Below are 15,427 nucleotides of genomic sequence, written 5' to 3' on the forward strand. Positions count from 1 at the left end.
TCTGTTTTTGGTTTCTGCATTTTCACTGGAGCTCAGTGGAAAACTGAGCATCTATTGTCTCTGCTCTATGCCCTCCAGGGAGCCTGAGTCCTTTTGTTGTGGAATCAGAGAGCACATTTCTGTGCTCTGGGTGTGCCATACCCACTGAGCAACCCACCACTGTGGCAGTGATAGCACAGATTCACTCTGGGAATGTCAACTCTACCCCCAATAAGTTGTCCTTGTAAAAACCAATCAGGAAATAGCATTCCTCTGACTCTTAAGAAGTAAGTTTTATGGGCTGTCCAATAGGATAGTACCCACTCTGCTAAAAATATTATGGTAAAATTTCAGGAGAAATGAATAATGTACCAGACTTCAAACTATACTACAAGGTTATAGTAATGAAAACAACATGGAACTGACATAAGAACAGACACATAGGCCAATGGATCAAATCAGAGAACCCAGATATAAACCTATCCTCATATTGCCATTTGAGCTTTAGCAAAACAGATAAAAACATGCCCTGAGAAAAGAATCCCTATTCCATAAATGTGCTGAGAAAACTGGCTAGCCACATGTAGAAGACTGAAATATGATCTATACCTCTAACCACTCATGAAAATTAATTCATGATGAATATCAGACTTAAACCTAAGACATGAAGCTATAAGAATTCTAGAAGAAAATGTTATAAAAACTCTTATAGATATCTGCCTTGGCAAAGAATTTGTGAAGAAGACCCCAAAAGCAATCATGGCAATAATAAAAAATTAACAAGTGGGACTTGATTCAATTAAAAAGCTTGTTCATAGCCAAGGAAACAATGGATAGAGTGAATAGACAACCTACAGAATGGAGAAAATACTTGCATTCTATATATCTGATAAATGGGCTGATAACAAAAATCTACAAAGAACTCAAATAAATCTGCAGAAAAATATCAAATAACCCCATAAAAAAGTGGGCAAGGAGATGAACAGAAATTTTTCAAAGGAAGGTAGACTAATGGCCAATGAACATATGAAAAAATGCTCAACATCTCTAATATAAGGAAAATGCAAATCAAAAGCACAATGAGAATGTTCTTTATTAATAGTTCCAAAACAACATATGCTCGCATGGATGTGGAGAGAAAGGAACACTTATACATTTTTGGTGGAACTGAAAACTAGTAAAACCTCTATGTAAAACAGTATTGGGACACCTCAAAGAACTAAAAGTAGATTACCATTTGATCCAGCAAACCCACTACTGGGTATTCCCAAGGGAAAAAAAGTTCTTTTGCCAATAAAACACATGCACTTAAATGTTTATTACAGCACAGTCACAAAGATGTGGAACCAACCCAAGTGCCCATCAATATATGAGTGGTTTAATAAAATATGATATATATAGACCATGGAGTACCACTCAGCCATAAAAGGATGGTGAACTAATGCCTTTTTTAACAACCTGGTTGTAAGTAGAGACCATTCTTCTAAGAGAAGCATCACAAGAATGCTTGTGATGAAAACAGCATGGAAAAAAATAAACACCACATATACTCACTATTAAATTGCAACTAATCGATCAACACTCATGTGCATATATGGTAGTAAAACTCAATGAAAACCAAGCAGGCGGGAGGGGGACAGAGGGGACAGCTAAATTCACACCTAACAGGTACAATGCATACTATCTTGATGATAGGCACACTTATAACTTTGACTCAAACTGCACAAAAGCAATCCATGTAGCCAAAACATTTGTATCTCCACAATACTCTGAAATTTTAAAAGAAATGAAAACATAAATAAATTAGTATTAGGAAAAAAACAATAGTTGAGTATGTGGTCAGGCATGATGAACATTTTACTGCTGAGTTTGATCATTTAATTTTTTGAATCATTTTTTATTTATTTATTTATTTATTTTTGTAGAGACAGAGTCTCACTTTATGGCCCTCAGTAGAGTGCCATGGCATTACACAGCTCACAGCAACCTCCAACTCCTGGGCTTAAGCGATTCTCTTGCCTCAGCCTCCCGAGTAGCTGGGACTACAGGCGCCCGCCACAACGCCCGGCTATTTTTTGGTTGCAGTTTGGCCGGGGCTGGGTTTGAACCTGCCACCCTCGGTATATGGGGCCGGCGCCTTGAATCATTTTTTAATAAGGTCAAATAACTAGCCAAGTACATTCATGATTCTAAAATGTCTCTCCATTGACTATTTTTGGGTAAAGGACTATCTCATTGTAATTCCTCTTAAAAAAAAACAGGTTGTAGTAACAGCACTTTATTGTGGTTGTGAGGTTTCTAAATCATAATTCCAAACCATAGATGGGTTGATTAGGAAGGTCTTAGAAACAAATTCAGGTGAAGCCAAAGCATGTTTTCTAGATCTGGCAAAGTGTTGTGAGATTCATGATGGTTGGGTGTAGTTTAGCAGATGGTCATAAACAGTAAAATTCCCGTACTCTACCCCTTCCCTGCTGGGCCTTTGACTTCACCCCTTCTCATGCCGTCTCTGGTTGAAATTATATACAGTGTTTCGCAAAATTGACTGTGTATCAGAGTCACTGGAGGAGCTTTAAGAAAAACAAGTGATTCCCAGAGCTTACTCTAGACTACTGAATCAGAATTTCTTGGGCTAAGGCCCAAGGATCCATATTTTTACAAAACTCCCTGAATGATTCAGGTAAGCAGCCAGGTTGGTGTAGTGGGAAGAATTCTATTTGCACCTAAGCTCAGGTCCTGACTACCCAAGTGGCTTTAGAGAAGTCAACTGTTGGATATAAAAACAAAGCAAAACAAGCAAACAGGAAAATGACACTTGTGTACATCACAGAGTTGATGAATAATTTTTTAAAATGACGTGTGTGTTCTATCCCCAATGTGAATTTAATTGGTTGAGTTAGTTAATAGTCTACTGATGACCTAGATGCTTACCAGAGCTTCTTTCTGAAAAAATATTTAGTTTCCTCTTCTGGTTTAATTCCTTATGAAACTTAGTTTCTTCCTTCATCAGTCAACAAGGATAAGGCCATATGTAGATGAATCATAAGACCATTATGCCATGTGTTCTAAGAGCTTTCCAAGTTCATTACTGCAAGAAACGTTCAGCATTTAATGCATATTGTTTTTCTATATCTCTTTCCAAATTGCCAGTACAATTTCCATTTCTGGAAAATTACATAGACATGTCTGGATCCAGCTCTTTTATCTTTGCATTTCCAACTGCTCTGTTTTCCTTCTTTCTTCCATCAAATTCTCATATTTTGACAGTTTTAAGACCAGCTCTTCCTTAATCTTTTCTTTCCTATAATACATTGAATTGAAATGAGCCCATTCTCCTTGGTGAGGCTTCTTTCCAAACACAAAATATACTCTAAAGTTCATGTTCTCTTTCTGTGAGTGGGTTAACATCACAAAAAGTTTGTGGTTTCACCCATCGTAAACAAGAGTGTTTTAATGAATTCTGCTTGTTTTCTCCCAAGAAGCACAGAAAGGTTGAGACAAAGTGAAATGAATTTTCAAAAAGAAAACTTACTTATTGAAAATAGCAATGATAGAAATGATATAAATCAGGCTAGCAGGAAGAATCTGTAAATTAAGGAAATCCTCTTGTAGGGCATCCACAATGAATCAGGAGGAAAACACTTGGCCTTTTGAAAAAAGCTATTTACTCAGTTCAGAGCTGACAAAACACATCCAGACATCCAGATAAAGCTCTTTCTCTTTATATGAGGGAAGAAAGCAAACTGCATGTGAGAGCATCTGATCATACTTCGCTGGGGAATGTTACATACAGCGCTTGGTCGTATGCCCGGCTGATGGCAGCATATTGGGAAACAGAGTAGTAGCATTAGCTGCTGTCAGTGTTTAATGTCGAACACATCCATTTGCAAAAATAGAAGAAATACTATATTTACATTTCCAATCCTCCCCTTGACTTAAAAAAAAAATGCTACGATGTGGTTTGAGTTGTGAATCTACCGAAGGCATCTTTGATGAATCAACAGTCAGGGCATATGTAAAAAGAGATTTGAAAAAAATTTTCATAAGTGACTGGTAGGAGGAGGGAAAATAGAGTGTTAAGACATCTCTCCATTCTCTTTCTGGCTCTTCTATTGGCTCCTGTCACTCCCAAAGTTCATCTGCTGTTGCAATGAAATTACCACCCTCTCCCAAGTCAACCGCTCTCAGAGTCTTCTGGAGTATGATTGACTAATTATATAGTAATTTGACCTTCTTGGATAACTGGTGCCATCCAGATATGATGCTTGATTCCCCTATCAGGCACTCTTAAGATAGCATTATCTGAGCTGAAATATTCCAAGAGCTATGGAGGATAAATAAGCTAACAGGCCAATCTGAAAATTCACAGCAAAAACAAAAAAAGGTCAAAGCATAGTGAAAGAATCTTCCCCTATTTCATTCATATTATTGTACATATGGGGTGTGTGTCAGTGTGTATGATTCCTGTGTCAATATTAATGAAAGAGGCTGATTTTGAATTATATCTTTGTTGCCATTACTTACCTTTCTTTTTTTTTTTTTAGAAAATTCCTATTTTATCAAGCGAGAAGGCTAGAAAAAAATAGTTTCTAAAATCCTATGATCAGACTTTTCACTATCTTATAATAGTGAATCTTATAATAGCTATAAGACAGCTAAACTGAGATCAGTTTAATTGAGCTCTGCTTTAACTTTCGACAGATCATTCTAGTTACCTGTGGTTTGTCAGCCACTGTACAGAAAATATAGATGATACCTTACTCCTTGGCAGGTAAGACTGTGGTGCCGAACTGAACACCAAACAGATGCACTCCCATAAAATTCTGAAGTTAGAAAAAAAGCGAGGAAAAAAACTATTTTTCTGCTGCTGTTTCTGCTAAGAGATGGCAACTTCAGGCAAATTCATAATTCCTGTATCAAGACAATGGCTTTGGGGGTGTCATACATCAGCTGTCATGGTGTGGTAGTGGCAGTGACACCAGTGACTACGTCAGGACTTCTGGATTCCAGTTATGCTGGTGACCTTGAACTGGTTAAGACCAGCAGTGGATCCCTGCCTCATGCTTCTCCACATCTTTAAATAATTTTGTAAGCACATAACTCCTTGTATTAAATCTCTTTCATCTGGAAACATCTAGAGTAAAGAATTTGTTTCTTGTATTAAAATCTGACAATTCTGAATTTGACACCCCAATTGAGGTTTAATACAGGGGTTATATTGCAGGGAATCAATTTGGTGAGGTAAGTAACTAATTTCCCTATGGGTTAAATGAAAGAGCTAAAGTTTAGTGAGAGAGAATTATTTGCTTACGTTACACAACAGTTACATTGCAGAATCCAGGGTCAAACGCAAGTCTAATTGCAAAGCTTTTGTGCCTAACTAATCTCTTGAACTGGAACAGTATAGGATCAAGTATGTAATCATAGTGTACAAATAGCTGAGAATTTATTTTTGCAAACATGTTATAAGCAACATAAGGGAAGAGCTGATATCTTACACATCTTTATGTAAGACTCCTCAATCCCAGAGCATAGCTCAGTCAGGATTTGGCACCTAGAATACATTACTGGTGAGGAAATCCAAGGGAAGAGACGCCAAAAGATGAAAAAGTCAAATGATGGTCTGCTTGTGAGGAAATTACTACAATTGATCCAACAGGATGATTTTCCTGTTTCACTCTCATGTCAGAAGACATCCCACGTGTGTGTGTGTGTGTGTGTGTGTGTGTCATTCCATGACATGAGAGTAGTGACAATATGGAGACCATTCTTTAGAGTTCCAACACAGTTGATCACTGGTTGTAGGAAGAAACAGCCTGTTCAATTTGAAAAACTGACAGTTATTTTAGAAGATATAAAGTTTATGGAAAGAGTGGACAGAGCTGATCAGTACTGGGGTTGTTAACAATTTACAAGGAGGTCCTACAAATGGTGGAAAAAAATATTCTTCTGGCTGATGGAAGTTATAGCTGAGAATAGCTACATCCTTTACTCCTTAGCTAAGAAGGACAGTGGAGAAAAAGTGCAGACACGCCTTGCTTACAGGAGAACTCTCATCACTCAGCTTGTGAGCAATGTGAGGAACAGAAATTCAAGAAAGAGGGGAAGACCGTCACTTCTGACACTGAGGAAGGGCTAGATGGGAAGATGCATCTTATAATGCAAAATGGAAAAAAAGAAAAAAGTCAGCAAAGGATTGCATGGTTTGCAGCAGAAGAAATGAGAAAGGTGCAAGGAGAGAGGCCACTTTCTACTGTGAGACGTGCCAGAGGAAGCCGGGGCTTCATCCTGGAGATGGCTTCAAGAAGCATCACACTTAAAAAATGATAAACAAAAACACTTTGATTATTTTATGTAACCTAAAAGAGATAATAAAATCATCAGGTGAGTTCATATTTGTGTTTTTCTCTTTTAAAACTGTAGGATAATTAAAAGTAATTTATCAACCTTTTTCCCACCCCAGTGGCAGAAAAATTGGATTAGAAAGGGTTTGAAGATGCTACTCATGCCTCAGGTAGTCGGTTGCCACTGCTAAGAGATATTGCAAAAATTTTTGTTTCCTGTGTATATGTTTTTGGTTTCTGCTGGGAGGAATGGCTTATCAAGTTCTACTCCACATTAAATTCATTAGACAGTAGAACACTCGGTCTTTTGGTATGGGCTCTAGGTCTGTTTATTTCAGCTCATCCTGTGGCAGCTCTTTTCTAAAAGATTCTTTGCAACTTATAAGTTAATATGTTTTCAAACCTAAATTCAAAGATAGGCTTCTCCTCCTGTCTTTGCAAACACCATGCCTCTGCTTATGAACCTCAGAAGGCAGGGTGGAGTGTCCACAAATATTTTGCCAACTTTCTTTATAAATTTCTCTTTGTTCATTAGAAATCAGGTTTTCTTTCACAATATAGTTATAATTTTCAGTGGTCCTTGCCTTATCACGGGGCTTTCTGCCCACCAAATCAGTTATATTCTACACATTTTCTTTCTTTCTTTTTGTTTTTTAAGAGACAGGGTCTCACTCTGCCATCCAAGCTGGATTGCAGTGGTGCAGTCATAGCTCACTGCAGCCTAGAACTCCTGAACTCAAGTGATCCTCCTGCCTCCACCTCCCAAGCAGTTTGGACCACAGGTACATGCCACAATGCCTGGCCAGTTTTTTTTTTTTTAGAGTAGCGATGGAGTCTCACTATGTTGCTTAGGCTATTCTTAAATTCCTGGCCTCAAGAAATTCTCCCACCTCAGTTTCCCAAAGTGCTGGAATTGCAGGGGTGAGCTGCTGTGCCCAGCTATGTTTTCTTTTAATCGTCAAACCCATGTGCATTGTAGAAGGAAATTTGATCCAGATGTTTCTGATTTGGTGACAATTAAGTCACCAAACTGTTTTGGGAGAGCAGCCTGACAGCCAAAAAACCTTGGCAAAGTCTCTTTATTCCTTTAGAAGTCAGATATATGAAGACCAAGCACCCTCAAATCCTGCCAGGCCCAGGGTTTCCTTCCCTGATTTACCCCCACGGTTAAGCTGCCCCTCTTATCACCTCCAGGTAGCCGCCCAACCCAGGCAGACACCCAACTCCTTGGCAGAAACACTTCAGTTGGGTCCTTTCAGGAATCCCAGATGTGTCCTGTACTATTCTGTGTCACCCAGTACAAGACATTTGGAAGAGCCATCCCTAGAAGATCCAGCCTGGTGATCTGGTGCATGACTCACGTTGTAGACAGTGGTGGTGGGAGTTGAGGGGGCATGTCTTTGGATACTGCTATGGAAAACACTCAACCACCTGCTTTTATTTCCCTCACCCAGAAACAAGAACAGAGGAAATCCTCTTTAAGACTGACATCCATTGTACTCTCCCTCTCATGCTGTGTGTGCTGGGGTGGGGTTGGCCTCCAGCTGTCTGTGCCTGCAGTGGGGTCAGTGGTGGTGGTGCTGGCAGCCTGTGTCTTACATTCTGGGGACTCCGACCAGAAGGCTCTTCTTTTGTTCTCCGCATGTCTCCAGGTGACTCCGACCACCTTCCTGGTTTCAAAGATCCTGGGCTGGAGCCCAGTGGAAAGACTGATAGAGACAGGAAGTTAATGACGCTTTCCCGTGGCTCAGATCCCACTTAGAAAGAAAGGGCCTGAGTCTCTCAGCCTGGTGGAGTCCCCCTTCTCTCCTGCCTCCAAGGTGTTTTCCTTCCTCCCAGCCACTCAGACCCCTTCCTGCTCCCAACCAGATTTTCTCTCCCATGGACCCCTCTGCTACTTCCTTCCACAGTGCCCTGGGGGAGCGCTCTTCGTCCATCTCCCTTTTGCCTTCCTCACATTTTCTATAGCCTTATCCAGGAAAGTTTCCCAACTTGTCCCGTGTTGCTATTTCCAGGCCAGTTCTTACCAAAGTCTACTCTTACTTCTTAACCTTTAATTGTACCTGTGACCCAGCTTCAACAGCTCTCAGTGTATGGCCAATATCTACCCATCTGTATCCCCAATTCCTTCCCATTCTGACCCCATCACTACCACTGGATTATTATTTTTTTTTCTTATCTTTTAAACTCCTTTTAATTCACACTGGATTATTTTAAAGCAAATCCAAGTCATTATATCATTTCCTCTGTAAATGATTCAATATTTATCCCTAAGAGATAAGGGGGGTCTTTTAAAAACATAGGGTGGGGCCTGTGGCTCAGTGAGTAGGGTGCCAGCCCCATATACCGAGGGTGGTGGGTTCAAACCTGGCCCCAGCCAAACTGCAACAAAAAAATAGCTGGGCATTGTGGTGGGTGCCTGTAGTCCCAGCTACTCGGGAGGCTGAGGCAAGAGAATTGCCTAAGCCCAAGAGCTGGAGGTTGCTGTGAGCTGTGATGCCATCGCACTCTATTGAGGGTGATAAAGTGAGACTCTGTCTCTAAAAAAAAAACATAGCCATAACATTATGTAACACTTAAGTAGCACCAAGTATCCAGTTACTATTCAAACTTCCCCAGTTATCTGATCGGTGTTTTTCTTAATTTGATTTTTTTTGAGTCAGGATACAAATAATACCATACACACATTACATCTGGTTCAGATGTATCTTAAGTCTTTTAACATCTATTATAGTTCCCTACCGCAGCAGTTTTCAACCTGACCCCTTTGAGGGTTGAATGATCGTTTCACAGGGGTTGCCTAAATACATCAGATATTTACATATCAGATATTTACATTATGATTCATGAAAGTAGCAAAATTACAGTTATGAAGTAGCAATGAAATTAATTTTATGGTTGGGGGGTAACCACAACATGAGGAACTGTATTAAAGGGTCGTGGCATTAGGAAAGTTGAGAACCACTGTCCTACCATTGTCCCTATCTGCCATCTATTTGTTGAAAATAGCTAGGTTACTTGTGCTGTGGAGTTTTCCCATTCTGGAATTTGCTGACTGCTTCCAATGGAGTATTGAACAGGTCTCTGTTCTACCATCTGTAAAATGGGGATAATACTGACTCCATTTAAATGGTCACAGCATTATTGTTAGAATCTGATAAGATCATGTATATAGGTAAGGCTGTTCTATGAAACAAAGAAATCATATTTATTATGTTTTAGATAAAAAGACATCAACCCAAGTGCCCATCCATCCATGAATAGATTAATAAACTGTGGTATATACATATACCATGGAATATTATTCAGCCATAAAAAGATGGAAACTTCACATCTTTTTATTAACCTGCACGGAGTTGGAGGACATTCTCTTTAGTAAAATATCACAAGAATGGAAAAGCAAGTATCTGATGTATTCAATACTAATATGAAGCCAGTAGATAAACTAATACACACCCACACAAAAGAAAAACTCAATTTAATTCAATGTGGGAGGAGGGGAGGATTGGTGTGCTCTCACCTAATGGGCACAGTGAAAGGGTATATAGCATTCCTCCTGGGTGAGGGGCACAACTACAACAGGGACCTTACCTTACAAATGCAAACATAATGGTTTGTACCCTCATATTAATCTGAAGTTAAAATAAATAAACTAAAAGATGTCCCATGCCAATGCTGGCATACACATTTATTTATTAAGATGCAGCCAAGTGGAATGTGTCAGCTCCTCCCCTTGAGTACAGCCCTCTTTACTGGTGTGTAACAATGCCCAAGGGCTGGATGAATACATAATCAAAATCAAATGCCAGCTTTTTATAGACTTGGCCAAATCAGTATAGCTCCAAACACCATTTTAAATTGCAAGAAATCTGAGCATTTCCCAGTCTTGCTTTTTATTGTTGTTGACATATACATTTTAATTTTGGTGCTCATTGCAGATTCACGTTGAAAAAACAAACAAACAAAAAGCTTCTCATTTTAATTTAGCAGAAAGCAGAGCTGTCAATGTGAAGGGCAATACTGCTTTTTATCCACGATTATCTACATAAGAAACATGCTGCTGTTCCTGGGGGCTCTAGTAATGCGTGCACGTAAGCAATGCTGACACCTAACAGCCAGTGTGGGCGTCCACTCAGCATCTTCTCTTTACTCTGGGTCCTTATCCTCATCTGAAAAATGGGGAACAGACTTCTTTGCAACAACATTGTCCAGTCTCTGTCCTTGCAGATATGGATTGACACTCTGAAAAAGAAAAAAAATATGGCTGGGTATTACATGTGAACTCAAACCTGAGCATCTTAGAAAAGAAGTAAACAAGAATTGTGTCTGGCCTATTGGGTTGACAAAAATAACAGTAGTACCCACCACCTACCAAATGATTACTCCAGATTCCTCAGGCTAGGAAACATTGACTTATATATATCGCTACTTTTTTTTCACACAACTATAGGGTTCTTTATCAGATGCAATGTGGGTTTTTAAAAAATTATTATTTTTGGTGCAAAGATTTGCAGTGAACTAGTTCATAAGCTCTCACTACTAACCACGTATGAAATTATTATTCTATGGCAAAGATTTGCATGACTAGCTCATAAGCTTTCATTGAACCTTGTATGAAAGAGAATTGTTATTCTATGGCTCTGTTTAGGTAACAGAAGGAATCTGAAATGCGTTAAATTATTTTACAAGAATGTTCTAAAGAAGACAAGAGTTAGTATCTGAAGACTGGTCACAGCTCATTCTGTTGCTGTGACTGACTCTTCATGCCAATAGTCTACTGAAAAAAATTCATTGGGGGCTCCAGAAATCATTTCCACCTTCCCTGAAATTCAACAGCTGATGGAAAAAAAAAGGAAGTTATCAGGAAGTCTCCTTGGTTTTTGACCCAAGACTCCATTCTCTAAAATCTCTTTCATCTGTTGGTATTCTGAATAAGTAAAGGTTTTTCCATTCCTTCTCTAATACACATCTAATTTTGAGGTTTGGATTTGAACTAGAAATTATAGCTTTATAAAACAGTCTTTTTAGCAAGCAGGAAAAAATTCAAAAGTTGTGGGAGATATTTATCGAAGTTGCCCTCCAATAATGTAAAAAGAAAATGGTTGGTTACAAACGAACAGCAGTCCTGTTGCATACTGTTTTTGTGAATGAATGGAGCCAGTTCACAGGTGGATCTCTCATATCCATAGGACATGGCCTGCCAGGACTCTTTGGAAAGATGAGTGGACATTCTCCAAACAAGAAGGAATGACTTGAATGTAATATTTGTAAATGTTCTTCCATACCCTGACTTGTAAAAGCATGAATAATGAAAGGTCTAACTTACTCTGCAAATATGCATCACACACAGTGAGAGTTTCAAAGTGAGAAATGCCTATATATATATATACATATGTATATATGAGAAAAGTGACATGTCTCAAAAAGACAGCATCTTGATAGGAAGTCATCTTTCAAATATTTAAAATAATGAACATCCTTTTTGTCAACTACAGTGGTCCAGCCCGCCCCCAGAAGATCATATAAGCATCTTTGGGTAAGTGGAACAAGTATGGACTGAAAAACTTTATTCAGTATCATAAATGTTTTGTTTTTGAGTAATAATATTTATTCTAGAAATTCTATTATCTTAAAATAAGATATGAGATGTTTGTGTTTATCAAAAATGGGATTCAAAGGTCTATAAACTGTTTAAATAAGATCTCAAATATTAACAAGATACAGTTTAAGAGATAAAAAATTTGTAGGAGTTTAAAGGTAAGTTGATGTTTTATTTGTGAAGAAACTAGAAATTTGTTTGGATTTGAATAAGTATAGAAAGTCTTATAAAACACTTGAGGTTTGGTTGTAACACTGGGGAGAATCCCTCTTGGTAAAGGACTTTCATGTGAGAAGTCTCACTTGAGGACCTTTCCTTCCACAGGATTTGCACTTTACGACCTTGGGAAATGTCAGAGGTAGAGGACAAGAGAAAAAAATTCATGAAAAAGAAAAAGGAACAATTATGTGAGCTTTTCTGACAAACATTGAACTGCTAAGATTGAACCCAACACTTAGGAGTGATGATGATAATGAGCGTTGGTTTTAATTATGCTGTGAAGTACCCAAGGCACTTTTGTATCTTGACGTACCCAAGGCACATATGTATCTTTTCACTTGGGTAAGAAACAGATTAGGTTATACAGAAAACATTATTCTCCTTTGCCTACTAGAAGAACCTTTGGGACTGGATCCTTGCTTTGATGTGCTCTGGAAACCATGGCAGATGCTGAGTGAGTTTCATTGGAGGAAGGCTTGATTTTTCATAAAAGCAAGTCCTTAATTTATTTCCATTGATTCATGTGCTGGAGGGGAAGGTAAAGGTCTTCTTCATTCAATTTGGGCACACCGTATCTGAGGGCTGACTATGGGGGACACAACTTCTGTTTCCTCATCAGTCCAGAGAGGTCATGGTTTATGTCATGAGGATGGGCCCTCATAGATGCCTGAGAACAGGAAGAATTTGATAACTCTGGGTCAAAGTGACCCTCCTTTTCCTAAACTCTAAGCCTTTCCTATGTGGAGGAAGTTGAGACTAAAGTAAAATCTTTCATAACGTGTCTTAGCCAGAATTCTGAGTTTTGGTAATCATTGGTCTCATGGAAAAATGACCTAAATCTTGACCCATCGTCATTCACTGAGTCAAGGCAGAAGGAATGGCAGGCCAGGAAGCAGAGACCATTAAAGCTTCATGCTAAGTTATTCATTTCAGCTCAGTCATTAATCTTATTTGGAAATGTTCTTGTTGTGCATAGGAAGATATTCAAACCATCCTACTGGTAAATTATGTGTATTCTGAGCTCTTAGAATAGAATTTCTTGATGTTCTCTCAAGACTACATTATACCCTTTGGACTCTGCCTGTCACCAGCTGCTATCAGAAGCTGTAATAACCAAGAAAAAAAAAACAAAAACCTAATAACTCCACTAACTCTCCCAAAAGTCATTTATTTCCAAATGTAAAAATTTTCTACCTCTTGCATAAAAAACTGGCCAGTGGTCTTCTGTTTTGTCAGGTAGAAAAGGGGCTTGGAACCCTCTGTTGTGGGGGCCTGAGGACCAGTGCCGAGGCCAGAAACTCCACATTCCTCTTAAAATACTCCCTGCCTGGATTTGGCAAAACTATTCAGAATGGCCACAATCACCACTGTCTCCCAAATGCTGTGAGAATCCAGGCTCTTGCTCTTCTGAATAAACAGTCAATGGCCTTGGGTATATGGGTAGATTTGTATATTTTAACTAAAATGATTAATATTTCATAACACTTAAAATAGCAGGATTCCTCTCCCTGCCTCTGACTAGCAAAAGAGGTAGGTGGCCAGGCCCTTATGGTTCATTAGCAGAATGGACCTTGATCACGCATTAACTCTCTGTCATATTTCCATTGGAAACCCAGTGCAAATTCGATATTGCATTTTACATGAGGCAACACCATAGATGAAGTAGATAAATGTGGAACACCTAGACTAAGTTTCTCCCTTGGGGGCCCTGGGATGGTTAAAAATACGCCTGCAATAAATTCAGCAGTCAGCAAATAAATATTATGGATCTACTGAATTTTACATCAATCTGGCTAGGCCACGGAACAAGATATGTAGGAGAAATTAAGGTTTGTTCGTTTCATCTTTCGCTCCCACATTTCTTCAAAATTCAGTAGCACCTGCATAGTTGACCACCTCCCTGCACTGACCACCTCCTTAAGTTGACCTCATTTTTACCGACCAGACATGCACCCCATGTACGTATCAGTACAGTAGGCTTAGTGCCTTATGTTGACCTCTGTTTGTTGACCAGTTTGCTACAGTCCCTTGGGTGGTCAACTTACAGAGGTTCTACTATTATTGCTTAGAGCATGCAGTTCATCACTCCTCTGTTCCTCTTTATATAATTGGTGCACATGTGTGATCAGTTTCCCCTACTGGCCTGCAGACCCTTTGAGGACAGATGTTCCCCTGCACATGTACCCTGCGTGTCCCACCCAGATGGGAGTGATAAAGTATGCATTCCCTGAATGGAGTGGAGGAGATAGAATCACCATGAAGCTGAGTCTTTCACTAAATATCATGCATGAAAGCTTGGGGGAAACAATGGCAGAATCAAGGGCTGCCTTCTTGGGCGTGGCCCTCCTCACGCAGGACTACTCTGCTACTTTGCCACAAGCGAGGCCTCCAGCTTGCCCACTGCCCCACTCAGAGAGCTCCAAAGCATCACAACAGCAACCCAGCTGGCCACACATTACCCTCCGCTTCCGTCTCTGTCCTCCCTTCATCTTCTCATAAAGGAGTTTCTTGTTCTAGAGTGAGGAGAAAAGAAAACACAGATGCAGAAGTATGGGTTAGATTTGGAGAATGTCTATTATAAAAGCAATATTTGGTGTGTACCCTGAATATCTGCATACTCATATTTTGGAAACAAAACTAGATGAAAGGAATGTCGTGTCAGAAAGATAGACCACAAGAGAAAAGCTGGTGGTTGTGCAGCTTCTAATAAAGTCCTCTGCAATGCCCGGAGGCACAGCAGTGTCATCAACAATCACATAAACAGGGAAACGCGACATTCTGAAACGCAGGAGGCGCTGGAAAACCATCTCGCCCTTTTAAACAGCCTTTGTTTAAAATAAACAATTTATCTCATTTATTTTTGTATCTCGCTCCCTTTTTATGAACTGTACACATAAACTGTTCTCTAGAGTAGTGTCTGACTATTAACAACAATCTTCTATGTAAATAAACATTCTGACTTCTGCAACCATTCCTTCTGTGGCTTAAGCTGGAGCCCCCAGTCAAGACAATTGGAAAACCATTTGGTCTATAACATTTTTAATAGAGTGAACCTTTTAAAAACTGCCAAAAAACTTCTTGGCAGAAAGGAAAGTTATGTTGGGTGGCAGGGGGTGGAGGGAGAAAAGGCTCCGTTACCACAGTTTGTATAAGTGTTTCCACATATTGCTGTGTTTTAAACACATAGTAGACTCAAATGAGCTCCACAATATCAGACACATGCTCAACAGATTTCCTTCTATTGAGATTGTAAAGGAAAGAACGCTTAACCTGAAGGCAGGAAGGG

The 15,427-nt window shown here is 39.3% G+C and overlaps 1 protein-coding gene across 5 annotated transcripts in view; it reads right to left on the reverse strand.

The window, feature by feature from the left end:
- Window positions 1-9,992: 9,992 nt before the first annotated feature.
- SCG5 (secretogranin V) overlaps window positions 9,993-15,427 on the reverse strand; it is a 56,097-nt gene continuing 50,662 nt past the window's right edge. For all 5 annotated transcript variants that reach the window (XM_053594948.1, XM_053594947.1, XM_053594949.1 and 2 more), the window contains exons 5-6: window positions 14,601-14,654; window positions 9,993-10,565 (exon numbers count right to left, since the gene is read on the reverse strand). In XM_053594948.1, coding sequence (XP_053450923.1) covers window positions 10,470-10,565; window positions 14,601-14,654 — 150 coding nt within the window. In that variant the 3' untranslated portion in view covers window positions 9,993-10,469. The remainder of the gene's footprint in view (window positions 10,566-14,600; window positions 14,655-15,427) is intronic.

The sequence above is a fragment of the Nycticebus coucang genome, chromosome 6, assembly GCF_027406575.1.
Source record: "Nycticebus coucang isolate mNycCou1 chromosome 6, mNycCou1.pri, whole genome shotgun sequence".
In the NCBI taxonomy this organism is placed as follows: Eukaryota; Metazoa; Chordata; class Mammalia; order Primates; family Lorisidae; genus Nycticebus; species Nycticebus coucang.